This window comes from Athene noctua, chromosome 7, assembly GCF_965140245.1.
Source record: "Athene noctua chromosome 7, bAthNoc1.hap1.1, whole genome shotgun sequence".
NCBI lineage: Eukaryota > Metazoa > Chordata > Aves > Strigiformes > Strigidae > Athene > Athene noctua.
Genome location: NC_134043.1, coordinates 10,946,573 through 10,974,014, shown reverse-complemented (window position 1 = coordinate 10,974,014; position 27,442 = coordinate 10,946,573). Strand labels below are relative to the sequence as shown.

The window sequence follows — 27,442 nt, the reverse complement described above, 5'->3', positions numbered from 1 at the left end:
TTAAAAGTCCTCTCTAAAGGCTTTTTACATTTCAGGAAAAAAATCCCAAAGATTCTGAGAAGGCTGTTTTATCACTGTATACTGGTAGCCACAACCACTTGAAGAAGAGGACTCATTCCAAGCAACCAGTGTTGGCACTCAGTGCACAGGCTGGCAGCAGGAGAAGCAGAAAACAGAGGAGGAAATAAACAATTTTAAAACCAATTCTGCTTTGAAATAACTTCTACAAAAAACCTAGGTACATCAGTGACAGCTCTGGTTTTCAGAGGTCACAGAAGCCCTCAGCACATCACCTGTTTGGTGTTTCTCCAGGAACGATATGAATTATGAACCCACTGATTGCAGAGCAGCACTTCAGAATTACATTTACAAAGAAAGTTACCCACAGTAGTGCACATATAAGTCTTTATTCTCTTCCTTTACCCAGCTTTTTAAGGAAATTACAGTGTTTGTGTATATCTCACCTGATAAATTCTAAACCTGCTGGCTATTTCCAACCAAATTGAAGGAGCATGAGAGGTCTCAGCAAGAGTTAAAATCCTCCATGGTTAAACAGCTGGAGAGAAGCCATCACAGTGTTTCCATAAGGCAAAGGATGCAGTATGAGCATAGCTCTTACTAGACACAAGAAAACCTGTGCAGGAGAGACACCAAATAAATGCCTAGACCACAAGAAAAACTTCAGCTGGAGCCTGAAATAACTGAACCTTCCATTACAAATCCAAAGGTAACAAGGTTTCTTTAGTTTGGGGGTCAGAAAACTATTCTTATGAGCTGAAAATATAATTTCAATCACTTCTTTACATCAGACACACACTGCTGTTTTTCTCCCAGCCTTTTTATAAAATATAATTAATTTACATTTTAAAGACCTTGATGGGTTTTCTCTCATCGTGGAACAGTAAGTGAGATTAATAACCCAGTTACTGAGCACTTAAGATCATGGATCATTTCCATATAAAAACATTAACATTTTCTTCATTTTTAAAATGCACCTTTTATTTGATTTAGAGGTTAATGCTCATTTCTTATGTAATAAAGGGGAGAAAACTAAAGCATGAGTCAGTGTTTATTAACCTTGCTAATAAGACAGTCTTTTTCAGGCAAGATGGATATATCTTAATTGGCAAAACTGTTGCGTAGTCATTTAGCCAATTAATCTTTCCAAACAAGGAAAGCAGCAGCAATTTTATTTGCAGTGAATGGAAATAAACTTGTCACATTCTGCATATCAATTTACACATTCTTACTTTCTCACTTAAGTCAGTAAGAACACAGTCCTTTGATTCCCAAAATAAGGCAATCTGCAAATTAACATTAGAATGTATGGAAATATGGCTATATATAACATTAATTTATTAATTGATCTTAGTTTGCTATCTGTATGTAAACTCAATCTGCCCATTCATGGGATTAATATAGAACTGAATGCTCTATTTCCTTCAAAAGAGTGTGATTTGCATCTTTAGTAGAAGCAGAAGAAAGCAGATTAGAAGATGCCTTAATACACTGTTTTCCAGAGTTTGTAAAAATATGGCCTTAAGGCTGAAGTTTGCACTAACACTGTTTTAAATAGCACTGATGTTGAATGTTGACATTTCACACAATTGCTATTGAATCCTGCTGGCTGATCCTTAAAAAAGACCCTATAAAGCATCCAAGTGTTTATTAACAGGTATTAGCTATAATTAACAGCTATACATATCTATCTTTTATACATAAAAATGCACTCCAAAATTTATGCTCTGGTTCAGTACATTACAAATGGTAATCCAGATAAAAACAACTGTCAGAAATATTCCAGTGCACTGGGTAATGTTACACCAAAAGCACAATTTCCATTACCTCATTCCTTTTTCTTCCTATTTATTTTCTGCAGTACTTCAGTCCTTTTCATGAAACACTGAACAGGCATAGAACTGTGAATAACCACCAACTGCAGGTTATAATTTTTATGGTTTATATCCCATTTGTGAAAACATTCTGTAGTCAACTAGGAGAATACTTAAGTGGCCTCATATATGAAAATCTAAGGCTTCTAAATATTTAGCCAAATTTCACGTTCTTAGACACAGCTGGATTGCCTCTGAGAGTTTACCACCTTGAGAAGAGTCAACCTCATATTAATGAGGTATTCTAGCTATTAAAACAGTCCCTTTGTATTTCAGGAACAATTAAGGACGAGGTAACAGCTTTTTCTTACCTTCTCTGCACACTGAAACCTGTCCCATAAAAGCCTTAAAACACAGAAAGGGGGATCACTGAAACAGAAAGGAGATTAATTTCTATGAAGGCTGGTATCTAGCACTGAAGAATGGAGAAGCATGGCTAATTTCCATGGGGATGACCAGGAAACTCTGGAGGAGAAGGGAGGAAAGAGGATACTGCTGTAAAAAAAAAAAAAAAAAAAAAAAAAAAAAGCTCAACTCTGGTTAATGATCATTGTTTCTGAACACTTAATCCATCTTCACTAGACAGTGAAATTTAGCTGATGGTTAACAGTTCCTAAGAATTATCTATGCTTAATTTAACATAAACTGTGAATTATGAACTGTGAATGCTTTCACTGTAAACTGACCATGTTTTTGTCATGGTCATGTTAAGAAACATCCTCAGCTCTTAGTGTGGCTCTTAAAAGATCAACTGCTTTCCTCAGGACGTGCAGAAGAAAAAAAACAGTGTGTACATATTTAAGCAGTTGTTTGTAGTCAGAGAAACTCTATAGATATCCAGACCTACATTCTGCACAATCCCTTGCCAATTAGACAGTTAGCAGAAGCTTAACAGCTTTTTATTTCTTTGAAGTGAGCAGAGATATTACGTAGCTAGTATAATAATAAAGGCTATTCTGCAGTTTTATGTTCATCTTACTCTCCCATCTTCTCTCCCTGGGTTTTTTACAGTTTGTCTACGCTGATCTCTCTCTGGAATAAACGCCTTTTCTTAGAGGGTTTAAGAATGTCTGGAAAAAAGTATGTTTCCTAGGAATGTAGTATGTATTGATGCATTTTCCATGCCTTTTAGTATAGAAGATATGTGCTTTTCAGGACAAATAGCCTGGATCACCCTTCAGAATGAGCCATCAACTCACTATGGATAAACCCGGTTTTGTCTGATGTCCAGCTCACCCACAAGAAAGTAGGAGACATCTCAGCTGAAAGGTGATATGCTGAGAAATCTCCTTTCCTAGGGAATACACCCCGAGCATTACAGGTCTCTCAGGAGGCTCTAGAGTTCATCTCCCCAGTACATGCACCCTTTTGCCAAGAGCTGTGCATGGTTCCCTGAACAGCTACTGAGATCTGCTTGGACATTATCTTTGTGGACAGTAACTGTGTTCCAGTCTTCCCTTTCATTAAAAATCTCAAGTGTATGATTTACAGTCAAATCTGAGATTTAGTGACTTACCTGCAAAAATTCAAGGACAGGTCATAACAAAAAACCCCAAACAAAATCAGAAGAATTTGGTCATGAGGATTTTTCACATTTTATTTGAAAACAGTAGGCTGTAAATTAATTACCAAACTATTTACATGGTAGTTCTGTGGTCCTTCACACCAGGACAAAATGAGCAGGTACATGGCTTAGGATTCTCGCTGGAGCAGCTACTGTGTTTGGGGTAATGGTCACAGTGAGAGTCCTTGACAGAGGTGGCATTACTGGTGGTTCTCTTCGCTTTGTGTAAGAAGTTGCTGACCTGAGCGAACATAAGTACAGGCAGCCAGGACATAGGAGGCCTCACGCATTAACAGGATAAGCAGTGCCAAACCACGGACTTCATAGAATTACTCTTATCCCAGAATAAGGGTTTTATTAAGTGCCTTCAGCTTCATTTCCTCCAAATGTTTTTGAACCTTCTCTCTGAGCTCGTTGTTTTGGGGTTGAAAATGTCCATCTGGGTGGTTGTGCATGTCTCTGCAAGAAGTTTAAAACATCATTTGTATTTATAATAGCTAGAGGAGCTACTTAGGAATGCTGACAAAGGAAGAGACACACATAATTTCTCTCTTTTTTCTATAACAAACACAGAGGGTATTCCTTTACTTATGCAGAACTGGAAAAGGAGTGAAACTGTGAAAAGAACATTCAGTTGTGGCTTGGCCAGTTAGGAAAGATAACCATCTGATAGGTAAACACATGCTAGACTGAGTTTTACATTTTATCTATGAAGGAACATATGCTGTAATGGCCCGAACAAGAGCATCCACGTGAAAAATTGATTTGCCTTAAGGATAAAATGCTGAAGGTGCTTTAGAGGAGCAATGTGTGCTTTCTGTCATGGAGTGAAACACCACCCTATTGATAACAACAAAGAACCTTCCAGTGACAAAAGAAAAGATTGGGACTTCATTGTTTGCTAATAAATTTTTGTTTCCCTCTTTGCAAAGGGCAAACAAACAGGGAAGATTTCAACAAGGAAATACCAATGCCCAGAGGTTTTTAATATAGGAAAGTATTTTCATTTTTGAAGAAAACATCTAAAACTTCAAAAAGAAAGAATCTTATGGTTATTAAACTGCTTACCCAGAAAAAGTGCCATCCAACACTGTATGACTGTGGACAAAAACATCACTCTTTAGCTACACAAGCTATCCCAAACGCCCATGGTCTGACAAGCAGAGTGTCATAAAATGTAAAAAGCATCACTGAGTCCAACACACCTGTGTTTTTACAGCAAATTATTTTCAATCAATGCTGTAGTAATCACAGTACAGCAATCGGTGTTTTGTCAGAGAGCTCATAATGGGCAGAACTGTTTTAAACTTTAATAGCTGACAGCTGCACAGGATTTCAGTGTCAATCAAATAACTTCCCTCTAAAATTAAAAAAAATGAGACATTCAGATCTCTTGGTGGCTCTGAAAGTGCACATGCTGACATCTGAGCCACATCATGACCACTTTAAAGAGGAGGCAACTGTCAGACAGAAAGATTAGTTCACTTGCCCCAAGTCACACAAGGTATCTGGGAAAACACGGGTCTAGAACTCAGCACTTTCTCCTTTGTTGCTCTGCAATCACTTATCCTACCCCTACTGCCTGCTGCTCAAGGCCACTGTGCCCAGCATCCCACTTACGAGCTCATACACCTCCTTGCACCCTCCCTGCACCATCACATATCCCCAAGTTTCACACAGTGCATCCACGTCTGTGTCCAGCCCCACAGAACTGCTGGGCAGTTCTGAAATGCTACTCTGAAACCATGGTGGTAATCATCAACCCCATCAAACACCCATTTGTCTCTCAGAGCTTTCCTTGTCCTCAGGTTCCTCCACAAGGTTTATTTGCTGAGCTGCAAACTCAGGATATTGGCCTCACAACACGGGAGACAAAAGGCAGAATTTGGCCCTTACAGTGGCCAGTTTAACACATTTTAGGGAGGAAGTAATTCTGTTTATGAATGCAAGTTATTTTACATGCTGTGCTGTATGCCTGAAACACAACATGCGTTGGTGGAGTGTGAAGCTTGGGTAGTGGAGCTAAAGTGACCCACTCTTAGGAAAAGCCTAAGAAAAAAGCACCATGCCAGGGGGAAATTCTAAGGGCTCATTCCTCTGCCAGCATTAATAAATATCTAACCAAAAGTGTCACTGAAAAGCAAAAGCCACAGGTCCAAGAACACTGAATATCTCTGTGAAGGCAAGAAAGCTGCCTCAAGTGTTAGATTGTATCGATAAAACTGCAGTCAGAGTCTCCCAGGCCAGTGTGTCACATTCACAGATGCTTTCTGAAGTCCAATTCAGAGACTGCATTTGCAGTGCAAATTTGCTCAAAGTACCAGATCTGCATTGCACACATGATGGAGCCCCTAGAGCATGTCAGTATGACACTATATAATTCTGAAGGGGATGCTTGTCTTCAGATTCCTTCCCACTCCTCCCCCCTAATTTCAGATTATACCTACCTTCCTTCTTTTGCTGATTTTTCTTTGCCTTCTTCTGAGAGTGACTGCCCAATTTGTGGAAATTCAGCTCTCACCATCTCCGGAGTAAGAATCATTTTGAACTCAGTTTCATCCGTCTCCCTAAAAATTAGTAAGATGAAGAACAAATGGGCTTTATCATTTTAAAAGTATTTTTTAGCCAACAAAAACAAAATTATGTTTTATGCAAGAAAGACTTTGTGCTTTTGCCATTGAGGATCTCTTGAGACAGGTTTAGACATATCTATAGAAGCAGTTAAGACTTAATCAATCACCCTGAATATAAAATAGAGGAGAAACTTACTCATCAATTATGTTCTCCCTGTCTCTCTGAGGCAAGTCATATAGTATTGGTGGCACATCTCTAGGAAGCATATCCAAGCTGTAAGGATCCCTGTGATAGAAATGGTATTAGTTTAAGACGGGCAGAGAGTAACAGCACTAAAATGTTTATATTTTGAAGCTTCACAATATTTGTGGTTACAATGATGTACTTTTAAATATCCCTGGCAAATCTGAGTGCACCAGAAACTGCTGTGATATGGGGGAACGTGAGCCTGAGAGGTGTTGGTTACTACTGGGTGTAGGTGCTCACGCATTAAAGGTTTTACTCTTCATAATCCTGCAGGACAGAGTTTGTACCTCCTGGGGTATCTAGCACTGAATCAAAAAGCATTCAGGAGAGATGTTACTGGAAGCCCAGACTGAAACTCTCCTTCCAGGGCTAGGTATTTCCTCTAATGATACTGTTCTCAACCCACCCTTCAAGGAGGTCAGCAGGGGTTTCCCCATCAGTTTTGGAGTTCTGAGCAGCAATTCATTTCACCTGGAGGCCCACTTTTATCTCTGGGACTAGTTACTGGTCAATGTAGTTACAGACAGCAGAAACTGGTGGAGGGCAGAGGTGCTGTATATTCAAATTTGTTTTTACCTAGGTGTTGTACTTGTCAGTGTAGGAGTATTAGAAGAAATGGAATACACCACTGGCAAGAATTTTCTCCATTCCATTACTCCACAAATCACTTCCTGAAACGACAAGTGCTACATCAGTCAGACCTCCAACAATAACAGAGTGGGGAGGGAGGCTTGCAGGACAGAACATCTGACTTCTTGGCTGAGAACTGAATTTGGGAGCTGCAGTTCTCCATATTTAAAAGATGCTTCCTCCGCTGCAAGGTCATGAAAATACAATATACAATGAAAAGAATAAAAGAATAGAGAAATACTCGGGGATATATGAGAGACAGGGATAAAGCCTATCAAGAACAAGTTATTCTGACCCATGTACTATTCAGGTGCATGCATAATTTATATTTGAAAATGTCTTCTATCTAGGATTCATCTTCCTTTTTGATTCCTTGGAGCAAATTCTCAGCAAGAACATACTCAAGTCAGGTATTAATACAATAAACCCAAAAGACCATACCTCGTGATGCAGAAATTTCTTTTGTGTGACTGGAATGCAGGATCCTTTGGGGCATTCCTTGGTAAAGGTATATTTTGGATTAGGACAAAGATGATATTCAATAGTTGTTTCAGAATAGGCCAAAGGAGGTAAAACTGGAACTAATCCTGGGGTGGGGTTCTAAAAACAAAGAAGAGGTTGCTTTAAAAAATAATTCTGAGCACTGTAATGAAGTAAACTGATGACAATTCAGTTCTTACAATTAAAGTAGTCTCCCCAGATTCACACCTTTGTCTCATTGTGACTGTTCTGTTTGGTGTGACCCTTCATCTCCCGTCTCTTCCCTCCATCACAGACCCATAATCTGCCTGGTTTATCCATGCTCTTCGCTGTCTAAAATACAGCAAGTTAGGTGTTGTCTCCAAGTTTGGAAGGAAAAACTATTGCCTGATTCTTCCAAAATCCATTGCTGATTCTCTGAACAGTTCAGAATCTGAGAATTGGAACTGGCCTCACTGTGGTAGAAGCTAGTGAACATTTTGCCATCTATTTCACTGCACTAGCATCTGTTTCTGAATGAGGTCCAATGCTGGGTAGCGTGGGATCAGACTGTGCCTGGCTCTTACATTGACATGACAGAGGGATGAAAGAGATGCACAAAGGATCTCATCAGTAAGTCCACTGGAGTCCTGGCCAACTGCAGTGAGGACAAGTCTACACCATATTTGTTATGCCAAGACCACCAGACTAGCACACTGGGCTCTGGGCCACTGCAGCTAAGTAATGCTGAAAGAAAGAGCCACCCGAGTCAGGCACAGTGCCACATTGGCTTGGAGATGCTGCCTGTACCCACGCACAGCACTTCACTGAGCTACACAGCTGTCTCTGCCTGCTTAGAGACACCTCAGGGACCTCCAGACTGTGCTGCACTGTGTGGGAAATACCTTCTGTAGTTGGTGCCAAGTAACACAGCCTACATAACAATTAAGTAACAAAATCCTCCCATGCACGTGGTTTGATTTTTTGAATCTCTGGGCCTAATAATTTGGAAATGTGGTTTTGGGATGCTATAAGAACTAGTGGAAACTTTAAGGCAGCAGGCTGCAATGTGAGCAAAGAGTTTGACTTCACTTTTCTCTGTTTACCTAAGGGTCAGGCAGAACCGCAGCCCCCTAGCTGAACAGAAGGAAAAGACTGCCCCTGTCCTAGCTACCTGGGCAAGAGCATGAGGTTATAGAAGGACTGAAATGCCAAGATCATGACTTTTCTTCTAACATCCAAATGGGGAAGCAACTGGAGAAGAAGAGAGGGACCCCATGGCATTCCAGGGAATCCTGGGATCAGAGACCATATGTAGAGTGTGAGACTAGAAGGATCTTCAGTTCTCTTCCATCACTGGCAACTTTGCCTTATCATCCCTTCCCTAAACTGATCAAATTCCACCCTAAAGTGAAATGGTGCCACTCTTAGTGGGATGAGCTCTGTGACTCCTACCTACTAGGGCTTGCACCTTGAAGGATTACTCTCACTCTGGATAGTTTTATATACCAATCTGAGTCAGAGAATTTCCCACCAATTCCATATCAGGCTTCTGATGAAACAAACACTTTTCCCCTCCTTTCTTAGGTTCTTTGTAGAAGTCAGTTTGTACTTACAAAAATGCGAAGTGGGTGGCTCTCTGTAGGGTAGACTAAAGCTTGGGGAGGAACCAGATTTAAGAGGCTGATATGGCTTTCTGCTGCTTCTTCTGGGGATGGTTTGTGAATATCCATGCTCTGGGAGACCATGTTAAGTTGCCCCTCAGGAGAGGCAAATAGTGGAATCAGCTCATCCTTGAAAAACACAGACATCAAAGGTTTTCAGAGTGTACTAAGCCTTTTGGTGTAATATGCTGAGACAAAATTAATCAAATAATTGTAAAAATTTAGGGTTGGGAGTGACTTCAGCAAAGTTTGTATTTGAGGTGACTTGTTACCTGGGCTCCCTGTCTCAGTGGTCGGGAAAGTTTTCGAGGTTTGTAACTAGTGGCTGCATAGTGTGTACAAAATGGCTGATACTTCATAATGCTGGAATGCTGAGGAACCTAAGTGCAAAGAAAAAATATGTGCTGCAGGAGATGACAATAATAGATGGAATGGAATATTCCAGCTTTATCACGGACACATCACAACTCTGTGATAAAAGATAGTTGTGTCACTATTCTGGAACACGGTACATGACCAAATCTTTGAGAAGCCAAACTTCACTAGGAGAAGCTGAATGAGTGCATAAAGGAAGATTTACATTCTTGCTTTTCTATGAAAGATTATGGATTTAACAGTTTCCTGATCAAATATATTGAATTTAATGGGGTAGAGAAAAGCTGTGTTAAGTAATATATCTAACACTGATAAATGAACAATGTGTAATAAGGGGAAAAGACACACAAGAAAACTTCTAGACTTGTTAGACCGCCTAAAAAAAAGGAAAGTGGACATGGACCCAAAATATTAATTTACTTTAACCTGAGGAAATATTTTTACTTTGATGGGGTGCAGAATTTGATCTTTTGCTTTTCAAAACTTGGAGAGAATAGAGAGAGAATTGGAGAGAAGTCAGGAGAAAAAAAAAATGTTTCTGTACTCATAAAATTGAAAAAACAATATATATTTCAAGAAGGAGATGTTTGCAGCATTTCCTATGCAGAAATGAAGGACCTAAGTGTGAAGAACTGGATGCCAAATAAGCAGAAGACTTCCATTTCTAAAAGTAAGGACACTTTTGTAATGTCACTTTTATAAAACTCTATAATCAAAGGAAAAACTGTGGTCTGCAGGGCTTGGAGTATCCTCATTCATATAAGGATTTTGTTGTTGGAGATATAATCATTTCATCTGAGGTGGTTCATCTCTGTCTGGAGAAAGAGGACTATTGCTGATTATAAGCTTGTTACTTATGGAAACAGATGAGATTTGTTTTTAATAAAAGGACGCTAATCACACAGCCATATTAGGGCAATATTTCTATTGGGCTGCACAGTGGAGTCACTGAATCAGGCAGAAACCATATCTAACTGGACTGGTGAAAGACAGAAACATGATACAGCTGAGGGAGCTGTACTGACTCACCTTCAAGTCATAAAAAGGAAGAATGTGTCTGACTTTCACATCTACAGATTCGATAGGAACTAGGCCAAGCGCATCAGGTGCCTGCAGGAAGACAGTATTTAAAACCCAGTAATATGGTGGGCATTTTGTTTTACATTGGCAGCAAGTCATCAGCACAGCTACTTGAAAACATATGGAAATAATGATGAAAACACTTTGTTTTATATTTCTCCTGTCCTTTCTTGGACTTTGGCATTTCAGTTATTTTTCATTTCCTTTCTTCTGCAAAATCATGGATGGTAACTATCTCTGACCATTAATGTATTATTCAGAATTTTAGAATGCAAAGATTTTTTCATTGTTTTCAGCAGCACCCCTAGTAAATCTGAAATCCTGAATTAACTTGTGGAAACCCCAGAACACCAGTCACATTGTGAAATTTTAATAAAGGTAGTACTGGGCCTGGGGCCAATGTCTTCAGTAAAATTGTGTCTTGAGTGTTGGCCACCATTTTAGTTACTATACCTACCAAATCATGGTGCAATTCATGGGAACTGTAACGGGGGAATTCAAAAGGCAATATACGATCTTCAGATATGCTGGAAGAAATGCCCTTACATTCTTCACTTTTGCCTAGTTTGCTGAAACTCCTCTTTTCTGTCATGAACAGAAAGCAAATATTAATATTTTGTAATATATCTTAATACACTGTTTCAAAAATAGAATCAAACCCAAAATATATTCAACATCTTCCTAAGACAGGATGTGTCTAGTCATTTTAATATAAAAAGGTAATACTTCCTAAAGGCTTTAAATGCCACATCTACAAGACAGCAGGCACAATACCTTGACTAGCAGACAGATCTAATTTCCTCTTTTCTAAAAGGATGTTACAGTCCCCTCATTCTGGCATGGTCCTCTATCTCATTCGCTCAGCCAGGCAGAGACAAGTCAGAGGTCTCTCTTACACTAACTGGCATTGTGCCTTCTCCTTGAAGCATCCCTGCAACTGCTGCATACAGGGAATTAAAAGTGCCTACTTGCAGAAGCAGGAAAACGCCTGATATGGAAAAGTGTTTCAGCAGTTGTCAAGGGAGTGGGAAATAAGAGACACAAATTCTCTTCTGCCCCCAGTATACCCAACTGTGACTCCCATCCAAGGCCAATTTCCTTCTACGACTGTTAAAGAGCAAGAGACTTTTCCAGGCCAGCACTTCATTTCATTGCAAAGAAAAGTGATTGCTTGAAACAACTTGTATGAGAAAATGATAAGGAGGAAAACTCAACCCAGTACTGGTCACCTAGCCATGTATCTCACAGTTCCTACCATCTCATTTTGCTGAGTTCAGGTATCTTGCCTTCATCACATTCAGGTTTCTTTCCCTCTTCCATCCCTCATGCGATAAGCTCCTCTTATCCTACACCTCTAACCTCTTGGGATCCACCTGATCTGTTTACCTACCAGTCTGTTTCTCTCATAGTCCCATCTGCCCTTTCCTTGTTCCTCAGGCCCATAAGTAGAATCACAGAGTGGTTTAGTTGGAAGGGACTTTTAAAAATCAGCTAGTCCAACCCCCCTGCCATGGGCAGGGACATCTATCACTATATCAGGTTGCTCAAAGCCCCGTCCAACCTGGCCTTGAACACTTCCAGGGATGGAGCATTCACAGCTTCTGCCCCATTATTACGTAGATAAGCTGCAAGGTTCCTAAGAAGAACTAATCACATTTTTTAAATCTCGTAAACAATGTGCATGAAAAATAGACATATTTTGACTACAGCCATTTCTACCTTGTCATACTTTTTCACTTGAAGACTCCTTTGTAAGGACTCTGTCTACATTTATATGTAACACACCTGACACACTTCAGTACAACCTGAGTTATAATTCATGGCCAAAATATCAACTTGTTCTTCTACTCCTTACCAGGCACCGAGCCTTCCTCCAAACCTCTGGCTTCTCTGGTTAGCCCACGGAACAGAAGCAGTACACGATTTAGCCGAATCTGAATCACAATCTGAGAGAATGATTTTAAAGTTTAATATAAAGCCAAACACTCTAAGATTTACAACCACAAAAACGTATATACATTACAACTATGTTTATTCTACAGAGCTCACTCAGACTTCTCTATTTCAGGATTTTTACTATAGCTTTCTGTTGAGAAGGGAGAAAATGGAGGAGAGATGTAGAATAGATCTCAACTCTACAGTGACATTATAAAAAAACCCAGTTCAAACCTTCAGTCTTACAGGTTAATTAGACTTTTTTTGGCTAAGTCCTAATCCTTCAGCTGTGTCTAGTGGCATGTACAGATTTAACAACAGGTAAACAGTCAGTTGATGAGGGCCATATGAATACCTGTGGCTCTGTGAACAAGGAGAATAAGTAGTAACCTGCATGGTGCAATTTGCCTAGTGCACATATCACAGGGTAACAATGAAGAGTCCTAGGTTTTAATACTGGAAGGGGCCATTTAGCCACCTCCTTATTTGTGCAATACAGGAAAGAGCATTTAATTTAAGGACTTCCATATCAAGCCTTATATTGTGAATAGATTGGAGAAGAATATCCAAACTGAATACTAGGAGAGCAGGAAATTTCCATACTGCTTGCTACATTTAGATTTACTGGGAAAAAAAGCAGTGGAGATGCAAGATAATATTTAAACCCAATGAAAAGTGATTTTACTGATTAGTCTTTAGCTTCCAGGTTGGAAGGGATCTTAAGAGGTACTAATCCAACCTCCTGCTCCAAGTAAGGTCAGTGATGAGATCAGACCAGGCTGCTCAGGGCTTTATCCAGTCTGGTCTTGAAAACATCCAAGGATGTAGACTGTGCAGCCTCTCTGGGCATCCTGCTCCAATGGTTGGCCATCCTCATGGTGAAAAAGGCTTTCCTTGTACATGGTCTATACCTCTCTATTTGAATTTATGACCATTATTTCCCATGTTCCCACCATGCACCACTGCAAAGATTCCGGCTCCATCATCAATAACCTCCTGAGAGGTGTTGAAAGGTGCTGCTCTCTCTCTCCACTTTCCTTGTCCAGGCTGAGTGTCTCCTCACAGAGTGAGTGCTTCAGACCCCAGCCATCTTGATGGCTCTACACTGAACTCACACAGCTTATTGATGTCTTTCTTGTACTACGGGTCCAAAACTGAGCACAGTATTCTACATGCATTTTGAAATCTTCTCATTTTTGTGCAAAAGTACTTTTTACTTTAAAAAAAATCTAAATTCATCATCTTTTGTTTATTATTGATTGCAATACTAAGCACCAGCAGAAGCACGATCTGAAGCACCAGCTGAATGCAAAACTTACTCCAGATCCTCATTTCCTGGTGAAGAGGGAACATGTTTATCAAACTATCCAATCCCTGGCTAGCTGTGAAGACTCTTTACATGCTAGTGTGCACATTCTTTTGTGCTATTTCCAAGACATCATGCTATCACACTGCATTCTGGTTGTCCACATTACCTTGTATGCTGCTTGTTGGAATTTCCTCAACAGCCTGTTTCTGTTGTCCCAAGGGTCATTATGGAGCAAGTTGAATGTGGGATGAACACTTGGATGCTGCATGGTATTTTTTGAAAAGAGAAGCAGAAAAGAAAAAGGACACCCCTTTTACAACTAGACAAGTGAGAAATTTCCTCCAGCCCAACCCATCCCTTGGCCTGAATTTATATGTCATTTCTAAACACTGAAATTAAGACAAGTGAAAACATTTGCAGTATTGGCATTTAACCAGAAGCCTTCACTGCAGAGCTTAATGGGAGGTAATCACCAAATATTTGCAGATGAAGTTTGGGGAATACAGAGATAATGCAGCACGGTCTGCATCCATATGAATGACAACCACATACTATAACTTAGGTACAATACATGGGCAGTCAGACAGTGTAGAGAATGGACTAGGTCTCTGCCAAGTACACTTCATCTTGCACAGATGTGAAGTTGGAATAGCTGTAGGGGCTCAGACCAGGGGCCCAGCAAAAACAGTACCCTGTCTCCAGTAATGGCTGATAACACATACCTACAGAAGGGTGAAAGACCAGGATAAACTTAGAGCAATAATTCCCCAGAATAACCTCTCCACATCTAGTGATCTCTGGCTCAGGACATGACAGAGGTGAAGTCTCTATATTTAGTACCTTAAATTGTCAGAATGCTCTCTGAACACAAGTAAATGTCTTTCTTGATACATTAATCTCCTCTTGAGTTTTAACTTGATGTGACAGAAGAATGTGGTACTAGAAGAGACTCCAGCAGGCCCCGAGTACAGTACCTCTCAACAGGAGGGCAGCCACTCAACCAATGTTTAGATTAGGAAGGTCCTCAGAACACCAACTCCATGCAATCCCATGCCATGCCTCACCAAACAATTTTCAGCACTTTGTAACAGGCATAAGAATATAGTAAAATACCAAGTCCAACAGCTATTATGTTCCTCAAGGAGGGAGCAGCAAGGATCCTGTATGGTGCTAATATTCAAAGTTCTTTCAGTAGCAGGGTATCTATTAAACAAAGCTCCCAATAATCCTAGGAAATGGATTTTAGGAAGTACCTTACACTGAAGAGAAAGACAAAAAAATCCAAGTACCAGAAAGGTTCCAAAGTCTGCAAATCTTGTGACATGCTTAATCTTATGTTTAGGCATGAGAAATCTACTCCTGAGAGGACTTCAGAAAAAAGCAATGTAAATGTCAAGTTAGACCTGCAGATTTCCACTCGTCTCTCCTATTAGGTAATCAGAAGATGAGTTGTGCATGTAGCACAGTGCTTGTCCTACTGTACTAAAGTAAAATGGGAAGTAAGACACTGACACAGAAATGGGAATATTAGGAGGAAGAGCTTTCAGTGCCAAATATCTACGGCTGTTTGCCAGCTTAGTAGGTGATAATAACATCTAGAAGGTGATAATAACATACAACAAACCTGGTCAACAGGCCGGATAATGCGTCTGAAAGAAACTTCTACTTCTTTCCTTTGCAACTCCTGTTCTACAATAGGGTCTCCTCTTTGGATCTAATTTGTCACCAGAAAGAACAATCATGTTAGTACAAAGAATCCAGCTAATTCTTTCCACCCTGACAATTAGTGGAGCTCACTTACAATGTAACATTCTGGAGGTGCTTGTCTACCTCCAAGATAAAACCACCTCAGAAGCAGTGATACACAGGCATAATAAAGCTATAACTGCAGTAAGAAGTACAGCTAGTACAGATTCACATTGATGTATGAAGAAAAATGGAAGAAGTGGAGAGCTTGATACAAATTCACTAGTACACTGCATAATCTGAAAGTATAAATTTGATTTTAAATTTATAGAAAAAACAGCAAAGACTAACCTTGTATTGCTCTTCTTCCCTCTGTCGGTTTTCAATAATCTCCTTTTTAAATTCCACAGATACTGGATCTTTGCCTTTATGAACTTTCCTGCATTTACAGTGGAGGCAGCAAAAATACTTAATGCACAGTTTGCTTTATTTAAAGGCTGATAGACTTATTCTCCTCTTTCTATGGTGTCTAGGGGTCCATAAACTTCAGCATAAGAGCAAATCTGTGGACTGCAAATGAAAGCACGGTGTGCTTACACACATGACTATGTGTTTTGCTTCATGCCATTTGATGTACATGGGCAATTCTGTTCACTCCATTATACATTTTAGCCTTGATTTATTGACAGCCATGACAAAAAGCTTCTTTTGCCTTTAAGGGCACAAGATGAGATGCCTGAGGTTTTCAGCAGCTTTCTTTCTAAATGCAACCCTAAAGTAATCAAAGACATCAATGAATACTACTGTGGATTGCTAACAAGGCTGCTCTTAGGCAGAAGAGGAAAAAAATGAAAGTAAAACAACAGTATGTTATCTGTAAAGCAAACCTATCAGGACATGAAATGGCAGCGTTAGGAATGCTGTATGAATGGAAGTGGATATTGCATACTTCATTCATGGAGGCCTTAGTTAAGCAGACCCCAGCGTTGTTAACGTGGCTAACTAACACTTACCACTTCAGATGATTTGCTTCCTCTTCCTGAATATTTTGTTTGACTTTTAGTTGAAACATGGCTTCCTTCATCTGTCTTGTTTTTGTCCCTTCACTGCCTTGGCAAAGGGCTGCAGGAATATCAGAAAGCCATATCATACCTCAGAATAGATTGAATTTTTAATTGGGAAATCCACCCATTATGGTAACTGAAATCATTAATGCATAAAGCTAAAGTGCCTTACAGAAACTACAGTCACATCACCTCGGCAGTTCTGAAGCGGAGTTCCTCATCAGAAATCTACAAATAATGCTATATGCTAAGCTTACGCTGCTTAATGATATTACCTTCTTTCAAGTCCTTAATCTTCAATTTGCCTGGTTTCTGATTCAAAACAGTAGCTACAGCATATGGATTTGACAAATCTGTGGGGAATCTGAGGTTCTGGTATTCAATTTCCTACAAGATATAAATTAATAGGAAGAAATAGAAACAAGAAAGATTTTCAGCCCAGAAAAGTACTTGTGATTATTATCGCTTCACACCTTTACTTTTTGAATAGGCTTCGATCGTGGTTGGCTGAATTGGTTTCTTCTCGACACCATGGATTTTCCTGCAGATGCAGCTTTTTTCTCTGGACGACTCTGTTGTTTCTCAAAATGTTCTTTTCTAGGTGTCAGGAAGACAAATACTGCTATTGTAAGTACTCTGTAAATGTCATACAAGTCTAGTACATGCATTTACATCCTCTTTAGATATACAAGGAGACCAGAAATTTCTCTCCCAAACTACAACTGGAACCAAACTTTCTAATCTTCACAAAAAAATAAGTATAGCCCAAAGGACCTTATTGTTCAAAAAACCCTCTATCTTGCAAGGCCTCAGCAATAACAGAGACCAGGCATAATAGAAGTTGAGACTGCTCAATGCTTCTTTAAAAATATGCAACTTCTCATTATTTTTATTTTGGTATAGTTTCACTTCATACAGATTAAGGGCATTCTGAGCAAATGATGTATGAGAGCAGGTACATGTATTAACAGTCGAATTACACCAGTGCATTTTAAGTCTTCATAGATACAAATGCTTAAAAAGATTACAGCAAAATGGCATGAAATTCTATTACATAGGTATTTTTTAGCACCAGGAAAAAAGATCAGTCAGCCACACTTACATTAGACCCAGATGTGGTGTTGATGTTCCTGTGAATACACATACATAGGGTTTCGAGTCAAACTGTGAAATCCATAACTGCATTTTCATTTGTGCTGTTCCATACTCAAGTGGGGAATATTTCACAGTAACTTCCACTTTCCCATTGCCTGGAATGATTCCTGTGATTAGAGTAAGAAAACAGAAAGAGTCCATATAACATGAACCTACTTATAACCATGCGGAAACTGATTCTTACTGTTTTTTAAAAACAATATTAATGTTTGAATGGATAGCAGCAGTCCTGGAAAACATTGCAGGTCTCAAAGCGTCTTTCCAGAACTATCCATTGCCAGATAATGGGAGATATTTTGCAATAGCAGAGAGATTGGACAGTAAGACTATAATAGTTCCTACTGTTGTGAAAATGATTGCCTGGTTATATGTAAAAATTCTTAACTGGCATCTGCCAGTCTTAAGTCTCTGGCACTTTCTACTTTCATGAGCAAAGCATTATAAACATATTCCTCCATGCTCTTCCAAGTTGGGAGTATCAACTGTATTTGATACATTATCTGTCTCTACTTGGTCGCACTTATTACCTGTTCCATTACTAAACCACCTGAACCATCATTCATATCCCTAAACATTCAGTGCAACCCCAGGATGCAGACCCTGATGCTCCTCAGCAGTTCTGCAACAAGGAGTTTATTCAGCTCATCAGAAGTATTAATTTCTTAACTCTGCAAAGTGACCATTGGCTGGTTTTCTGCATCCTGTAGTTTTAAACACCAGTTAGTTTGCTTTAGGAGTTGAAACTTCTTAGTGGTTTTCAGGTGGCCTTCAGCACCTCAGAGTTTCTAGCTACCAAAGTATCTGACTTAACTTCTACTGGGTTGATGTTTTTTCTGTAGTATTTTTGTTCCCCTTTCTCCCAAGAATTAAGCCAACTTAGAAAGCATTAATTAGTTTCAGGCACTGTCTATGACCATGCAAGAAACCAAAAACTTCCTGATGAATTTTAAAAATTCTCCCTAGTTTTACTCAATTGTAATCTTGCTCCTTTACTCCCTTGATATAGTAAAACTTCTTTAAGCACAAAGTAAGAATATTATTCTGAAAGAATGACCCAAAACAAGGCAGCAGCATAGTTCATCTTTATGAACCACATATCTGATAGAAGCCAACTACTACCTCTAAGAATGAAAATCCATCTGACAAGACAGGGCAAATTCATATCATTGTACATACAGGAACACTAGCAACTTTTATTGAAGTGCATAAATAATCAAAGTTTAAATTCCAGTGTCACAAACGGCATTAAGTGCCAGATTCATGAAGGTTTTTATTTATTTAGATCTTTATGTATTTTCATGGAATTGACCAGACTGCCTAAGTGCATTATGCAGCCAGGTCTCATTCACTTACACATTCTTCTCAGAACATCTGGGCGCTTACCTGCCCCTGCCAGCACCTGGCAAATGTAACAATGATAGCAACCGACCCGCAAATAGTTATGTCTGCCTCAAGACAGAGCCCTCACCAGCATGAGGCTTGAAAATAGTTGAGCACCTTGTAAAGTCCGTACACAGAGTTCTAGACTGAATCTAACACCCACTGCCACCCCATGAAACACCTGCAGTGGTGTTTTGTGCTCCTCACCATAACGGCTCCTGAAGCAACAAACACAATTCTATCAAATTCTTCCAGACCAGTAGGGAAAAACAGGGATATGTTTGATAGAGCAGAGGTCACCTTTTATTACCTCTGTGCCCCAAGTCAAGTAACATGATGCACACCTACGCCACAAACACAGATATCTGTTTCTTTAAGGTGGCAGGAGCTAGACAGTCCTTGGGGAAAGGTGTGATGATGAGGTGAATGCTGGGCTTCCTGACTCTCTCCTTTACAAATGCTGTGCTGGCAAAGACAGCAAACACTGGATGGACTGTTTGGGATGTTCCATATTTTCCCAGAGCTCTGTAGCTGGGCATTAAAAAAAGCAATCTACCAGTCCAGAGGGCTATTTGCCACGAGGCTGCATATAACTAATATTTATCAGCCTGCACTTATCTGGAAACACTCCGAGGCAAAGGCTTTTTCTGTACAGCACTGAATACACTGTCACAAGTAACTACACTCAATAAACACAGATTTAATGTTTAGAATTTTAAATAAATTTCATCTACCAAATGTTGGCTGGACAGTGAAGGCTCTGTGAGGCTGAATAAAATCAATGTGGAATTCAAAATCTATTGGACAGCTGCACTGCAACGGGATAACATACTCCTTACTGAAAAGAGAGAAAGAAGAAAGAAATTAATGTAACTACAGCTGCTCATCAATTACAAGCTGGAAAAGTATATTATACATAACATGCACTGAATTTATCTGTGTTCAGAGGGATGGGTTACTCATTAATGTGAAAATAGCTATTTCTTCTTGTTCCAAAATGTCAAAATATTTCAGATCTTTCACTATGAGGAAATGAGAGCTAAATCTTGGTTTGAATGCTGGATATTTTATGTCTTGACTTACTTTCTCCTACCCATACAGAATCTGATTACAGAACAATTTATAAAATTTACTTTTTAGAAGTTATTTATGTGTATCTTCAAATTCTTAGAAACTGCATTATCTAGCAAGTACAAACAGTCCAAACCGGAGCAACAGTAAGTACAGAACCAGAAATCAGCCTTCTCCCATGGTGCTCCTTGAGGAAGATAATAAGAAAAGACTGTGCAGTCTTCAAGGGTTGCAAAATCCAACGCACCAGAACGACTGGGCTTTAACCATGGTAGAAATAATGACGCTGTGGCCTGATTTTCATAAAAGTCCTTTTATATCTCACGCAGGTTGTGTGAGGGGTATTAACACACATCTTTTCAAGCTGTCTTGCTTTTGTATACCTCTATTTCCATGTATCAGATTGAAACAAAAAAGCATTGGTGTAACACCATCCATCATCCTCCACATCAAGACCAATTTACTTGGGCTTATTTCTGTTTTTTGTAAACTGTCTGACTGAAATCCTATCCTGCTGATTAACAAAGAATGAATGTTATACAGTGTTCCTTTGGAAAGCACATTTTGAAATGCCTAAGGAAATAAACAATAATAGCAAGTCCTTTTTTCTCTGCGTTAATATGACCTGTTCGTGAAGATGTAACAGCAGACTGGGGAGGCAATCTGTTTTAAGGTATAGTGTAGCTTGTGCAGTAACCAAAGCAATACAGTTATGCTGCCTGTTGCCTGATGGACTGTCTGTACCTAAGGAGAAAGCTGGGTGGTAGAGTATAAGTCTTCTCCTACCCTTACAGAAGTTAGAGGCAGTGTTTCCATTTACCTCAGTGGAATATGGATTGAGCTCACAGTCCCTGGGTTCTGTACAGTACCAAGAATCTCAGAGAGTTTTCATTTTCAGAAAAGCTTTCAATAGCCTAATAATGAAAAATACTGGTAAAAATTAAGGTTTGAAACCACCAGTTTTCTCTTCAGGAACTCTTCCAAATTCCCTCAGAGGCATCTCTGAGCAACCCTGTTGTGTTGGAAAATTTTCCCATTATTTAAAATTGTATTTTGTACTCTGCCTAATCTCTGTGTTCTGAGAGTATGAAAATTCTGTATACTTCAGCACTTGTTTTAAAAATGGAGCAAATAAACAGAATCACATCATGACTAGAATGTCAGGAGTTATGTTCAGTCCTGTCGAAAGCTGTAACGTCACTTCTGATGGATTCACTAGAGTTTAACAGATTAGTGGGGATTAGAAAAACAAATAAACAAAAAGACACAAATGTTCATTCTACAATTCTGGGCTCATTTTTACTGCAGAATTTTGCACTTTTCTTGTACATGCCTTGTCTATTCATATTTCTATGGTTCAGTAGAATTCATGTTACTTCCGACTCACAAAAACACAACCTACCTGCTGAGACCTTCAGTTCCTAGAATTCACTCAAATCTTTACACTAATCACCATAATTACAATAGTCAACATACTACAGAACTAAACCCTAATCAAGAGTTTCTCCTTTCTTCGTTTACCCTTCCCAGTTATTAACAATTATTACTGATTACTTCATGAGAACACTTAGTGTTACATTTATGCTTCAGGGAGAGTAAGATGAAGTCTATGCCATTTAGAGCTCCACATCAGATCACTTTAAATATTTTCAAATAGAAGAAGTAAATCTAATGACTTATCAATCTCTGGACTGAGGTTAGTTATTTGCTATCCTGTACACCTACCATTACCAGCTCATACCTTCACTTCCAGAACCCTTCGTTCTGAAAAGAAGATCCATTCATTAAGACTTATTAACGCTAAAACCACATAGCACTTGGGAGTGTACAGATTATGAACAGCAGCCATATTGCTTCACCATACGATTAACGAAGTGAGTCGGCACCAATTTAGACTAACTGAAACTCCACTCCCATCCATGTACATGTTTAGTTTGTGCAGCATTTACTTTCCTGTGAGTGTGTGCTTGAAACAGTTCACATACAGAATTATTTTGCAGTCCAGATGGTAGCTGACTTCCTCAAAGCTTCTAAGACGTTAAGTTGTACAAATACAAGAAAATGAGATTTTTGCAGATTTTGTGCATGTCTCTCAAAACACGGACAAATGTCTGTCCTTAACTCACCTCTTACCAACTGGTACATCAGACAGATTTATAAATGATGGAAATTCTACCACATTCACAGCAGGATAAGCATGCACAGGAACAATTAATGTATCTTCTCCCTGAAAAAAAAAATGGGGGTAAATATTTATTTCTTACAATGGATAGATGTTATGGAAAGAAAAAGTTTCTGTAGTAGTTGACCAGTAAGTGGGCATAAAACATCTTCAAGATCATCACTATGTTGCACCTCAGGATACTGATATTCTATCTGCTTTCAGTGTCTGTCTTTCCACACTTTCAGCAATTATCTAGAGCTCCTCCAAGCCTACTCAGCTAAGACACTACATCAGTGATAGAAAATATATCTGATATATATGAAAGTATATCTGATAGAAAGCATATCAGAAAGACTGATATACTGGCAAAGAATAACAGAACAAGCAATATATTCTACCCACAGCTCTGGGATGTTTACAGGTAGAAAAAATGTAAATTACTAAAATGAAATACTTAAATCCAGACTCACTGGGAATAAACCCACATGACTCTAGGAGATTAACTGAACGTTTACCATTATCATCATGTCCTAATAGTTGTTTCATTCCATTACAACTGTAAATATATTTTATAGTAAATTCTCACCTGACAGTGAATTCGAATGCAGTCATAGTAATATCGCCACTCATCAGGACAAAAATCAACACTAACCACATAGGACAAACCAGGGACAAGCCGGTGCTAGAAAACAACCCAAAATAACATAGAAAGCATGTAAAAGCTGCTTATATGACTCAAAACCAGTGGCGCATGCAAAGAGTGGTGTGAAAGCTTTCTGACACTTACTGTTTTGCTGTATTTGATCTGAAAATACTTTGTCTGGGGTGGTATTATATGAAGGTTTGTTACGTCACCAGAAATATTTATCAGCTTCTGTAGAACAAAAGAAAACCAAAACCACGAAACACTTTACAAGAGGTCGATTGAGAATGCCAACTGTACTTTTGTAAGACCATCCATAGCAAAGAAGTAATTGCTTTAGTAGAAATAATTCTGAATATCCTCTGACTTTTAAAAGAAAATTATGTAAACCCTGCATGCTGCGTTTTTGTTCTTTGGAACCAAGGCACAATTCCTTACCTAGGAATGACAGTTAGTCTTGCTAAAGAAGATGCTACTGTTGAATCAAATTCTGGTCCTGTTTTGCTTATGTGAAAAAGGAACAAAAAATGAAACTACTGGCTTTGCTTTTACAGAGGTCTGAAACAACAGAAATTATGTAATATTGAATGGTTTTGGTTTGTATCACAAAGCAACAAACCTTTGGATGGTGACAGTTCAGCCTGCAAAACCTCCTGCATCTTGACTATATCTGGAGATCCTAGTCCACCATAATTGCCCAACTGCCTCAAAACACTTACCACATGAATAAAGAAGGCAAACAAAGAGGAAGCAGAAAGGAGAAAAAGAAATACCCAAACTATTCACAAGGAAAGGTAATCAAACCTATGCACTGAGTTTCTTTCCTTAGATTAAACTGGTCTTGGCAGAAGGCCAGAGGTGCTTTCAAAATTTTCCCACCAGTGAACATGTTTGCAGACACAGTGATGGGCCAAGTAAATTTTGTAAACAGTCTCTTAGGGAGCTAAAGCATGAATCCTTCATTCATGATGTGCAGGTCACATATCACTAACACTGCTTGCAGACATGGGAAACAGGAAGGTAAAACACAGACTGTAAAGGACAGCAATGCACATGGCATGGTAATCATCTGGTTTGTTACTACAGGGCCACTGATTTTAAGTGCTGCTTTTTAGAGCACTCCATAGAGCAAAAGGCCTCACAACCACAAGCAGTCTACTCAGCTTCTGTTATCCTTTTATGAGCCCCATGAGGATCTGCCCTCATACTTACCAGTGTCTGTTGGTGATGTTTTCCAACTTCATACCCTCCATAGTGTAACACAGCAGGCTCAGCCTGTATAACCTTGCTCCTCTGAAGTTCTGAATAAATCTCTAGACATAGAGAATAAAACAGGGAGAAAAGGAGACCAACTGAAACACACATGATGATTGTTACTAACATTATTTATGTTGCACCCAATGTATTCTAGAGGAAAAAAAATGAGACAGAGATTATTTCTCCTGTCAAGAAGGCATGACTCTTTAAATGGCAAGTTAAGGCAGCACCCTACTAGCCCAGCAGAGCCATGATCCTGTTGCCAGTTTATCTCTTGGAATCATGGATTTCAGAAGCCACCCCAAAACTTTGGGGTCAGCCAGGCTCAGTACAGCCACTGTCTCTTTCCTGATCACCTCTCCTATGATTTGAGCTCAAAGGAAGATGCAATTTAAGCAACAGGATGGGAGTTCTGCCTGTGGGCTGCACAAAAAAATAAATAGTGAAGTGCCTCCTAGGATTGCTGCAAGACTGGGAACAGTCAGAGAGCAGAAACTTACTTGATTCCAGCAGGTGATTGGGAACAGCTTGTCTTTTTTTGGGTTCCTCCACTAGGCTGCCCAGAATGACACTGGGTATTTTCTTGAAGGATTTCTTAGCAGTCGTGACTTCTGTAGAGGCTGACTGAACCACGTCCATGTTAGGACAGAAATGGGGTCTGAATCGTACCAAAATTTCTTAGCACCCTGGGGGAGAAACAAAATACCATAATGATCAAAATGTCTTCCCTTGCACTGGTAACATCTGTTGCCTGAAACTGCCAAAAAACCTTTAGGAGAGGGAGTTATATTTCTTCCTCCTGAAGTAAATTACTGTGTGCGTGCTAAGTACAAGGACAGAGTGATTCCAGGAAACCTTGCTCCCACTGCAAGCCCTAGCACTTTGGGCATGTTCATCTGTTCTAGGGCTTATTGGCAACATTTGACTTTCAGGACTGTGTAAAACATATCTCTCTTCCTTCACATCTCCCAGCACAGAGAAGGAGAGAAGGTTCTTCTGATAATTCCACTATCCAAACTGATTTCTGCAGAGACGTTCTTCCAATCTCTCCCGAGTGTTTGAGTTGTTAACTTGCAGATTCATTTTTAATTTTTAAATATTAATATAAGGGATAAGAAAATTGGCATTTGAATCTTTTGTTTGGATAGCAACATCTGGGTTATTTGTTTAGTGAAGATAACTGTAAACCCAGAAGGCCACGGGTATTATAGATCCTGTGTTAAGTAAGCACAGTTATCAGAACATAAACTTCTCTAATGACAACAGCAAATATTACACAGTAAGGACACCAGACATAATCCATCCAGAAGAAATTATCTTCATAAATATAGCACATACCCCTTGGCTCTCCTATGAACCAGACAACTGCATGGAGAAAAAGACAAAGATACTTTTGGAAAAAGTACCAAGTTCAAGAGACATGCTGGGTTTTTCAGCCCTCAAGAAGGGTGCTGAAACCCCTCATTTTGTATTTGTTCTTCATGAACAGCTGAGGGTGGTGCCACATTAATGTCAGTGCACAGCTGAACTCACCCAATGCTAGACAATATAAACTCCTCCTGCCAGGTGCTGGTCATGGGGCACCTTGCTGCTCCTGGAGCTGTGGCACAAAGGCTGATCAGCTGCTCGGATAACAGAGTTCAGTTGTACGATCCACACTACAGCAGTACTTTGAGATTCAACAGTTCCAAAGTTGAATCGTTAGTATCAGGAGTCATATTGTGTTTGTTTTGTTGTTTTAACACTCTCACACAGGCTTGAATGACCTTAAAGGGCTTAAATTAACACTGATCAATAAAAGTTTGAGGGAAGAAGGGCAGAGGGGAGCCACAAAGGGGTGCCCAGCATACCTGGACCAGCACTTTTGAGAACTGAAGAAGTCCACCTTCCCCATTTTATGGTCTCATCTCTGGTATTTGGTTGGGTTTGTAGTCTGCTTTAGGTATTTCAGGCAGAAGTTGAGAGGTGCTTCAAGCTCACAAAGTGCTGTTTTGATTTATAGCCTTGTGCAGTATTAAATAATAAATAAGCAAGAAGCTTAAAATAATGTGCTACCCTGGCCTCAATAATATTTTCCATTCCATGGCTCCAAGTACAAATTTTCCATTTGCAACACAAAATCTGTAAGAGGAACTGTATTATTGTGCACAATAGTAAATTTCCTCTGAGGTAGTGAGACCAACCAAAATCAGACTAAAACATGCTAAAAAAATTCTAAATATAAGGCTTACAATCTTTCCGCTCGCGTTGTTCAACTTTAATTTATACAGCTGCCATCCTCCTCTTGCTCAGCATTCCCGATCAGGCATACAAGTTTTGAAAAGCTGTAGACAGACTTATATTAGCAAAGGATTCCCGGTGTAATCTTATCAGTAATTTAAAGTGACGCTACCATCACCACTCACCAACTTTAATCACACTGCAGTATTCCTCAAAGGGGCTAATATGGGATGAATGTTTACGTGCCAAGGTCATGGAAGCTCTGACTGACAGATGATGGTCTTAAGCTTTCCAATATATCTGCGTCTATTCTTGACGTGACTTTTGTTTGTTTGTTTGGGGGTTTTTTGTGCAAAACCACCAAGAGGGGAACTCTGGGGCTGTGAAATCCCGTTTTCCTTGGAGGCAATGGCAAAACTCACCCCAAACTCCCTCAGGCCAGCGAATCACCCTTCTTCTGTCAGCACTTGGGCCTTCTAATCCCTTTGTGTCTCAGCGAGCCCGAGCACACCTCGCCACCCCAAAGGGATTCATTCAGTTTAATGCCATTACATTCTGCGTGAGACTTGCAAAAGCATCGACGTGCTTTAGGAGCAACGGAAAACGGGCTTTTAAGGTCCACTTCAGATAATTAGGCGAGTTTCTTAGCGGGCAGAAGGGCTTAGAGCTCCACCACACGTACCCCTGCCGGTGCCGCGTCCTCCTCAACCTCCAGCGCGGCCGGAGGAGACCTGCACGTCCCGCCCCAGCTCCTTCGGGCCTCTGCGAGCGACGCGCCGCAGGCCGGGACAGTCCCCCTCGCCCCGGGCCACGGGTCCTCCCGGGCCACGCGTCCTCACCTGCGAGCCCCGCTCCACCCCTCGCAGAGGCGCCCAGGCGGCCCGGCTCGGCTCGGCTCGGCTCGGCCCGGCCCGGCACGGCCCGGCTCGGCTCGGCACGGCTCGGCACGGCTCGGCCCGGCTCGGCCCGGCTCGGCTCGGCTCGGCACGGCTCGGCTCGGCTCGGCTCGGCTCGGCTCGGCCCGGCCCGGCTCGGCCCGGCTCGGCACGGCTCGGCACGGCTCGGCACGGCTCG

The 27,442-nt window shown here is 40.1% G+C and overlaps 1 protein-coding gene across 1 annotated transcript; it reads right to left on the bottom strand.

Moving 5' to 3' along the window:
* Positions 1-3,791: 3,791 nt before the first annotated feature.
* CFAP221 (cilia and flagella associated protein 221) lies at positions 3,792-24,787 on the bottom strand. The gene is made up of 23 exons (XM_074911016.1): positions 24,649-24,787; positions 24,104-24,204; positions 23,036-23,122; positions 22,835-22,930; positions 22,211-22,311; positions 19,748-19,851; positions 17,581-17,740; positions 16,952-17,075; positions 16,754-16,865; positions 16,428-16,536; positions 15,766-15,853; positions 15,353-15,442; positions 13,895-13,990; positions 12,340-12,430; positions 10,942-11,069; positions 10,434-10,514; positions 9,302-9,409; positions 8,982-9,158; positions 7,348-7,506; positions 6,853-6,947; positions 6,226-6,315; positions 5,904-6,023; positions 3,792-3,915 (listed from the first exon to the last, which is right to left on the bottom strand). The coding sequence occupies exons 1-23, from the start codon at positions 24,785-24,787 to the stop codon at positions 3,792-3,794; spliced, it is 2,580 nt and encodes an 859-aa protein (XP_074767117.1).
* Positions 24,788-27,442: the final 2,655 nt, after the last annotated feature.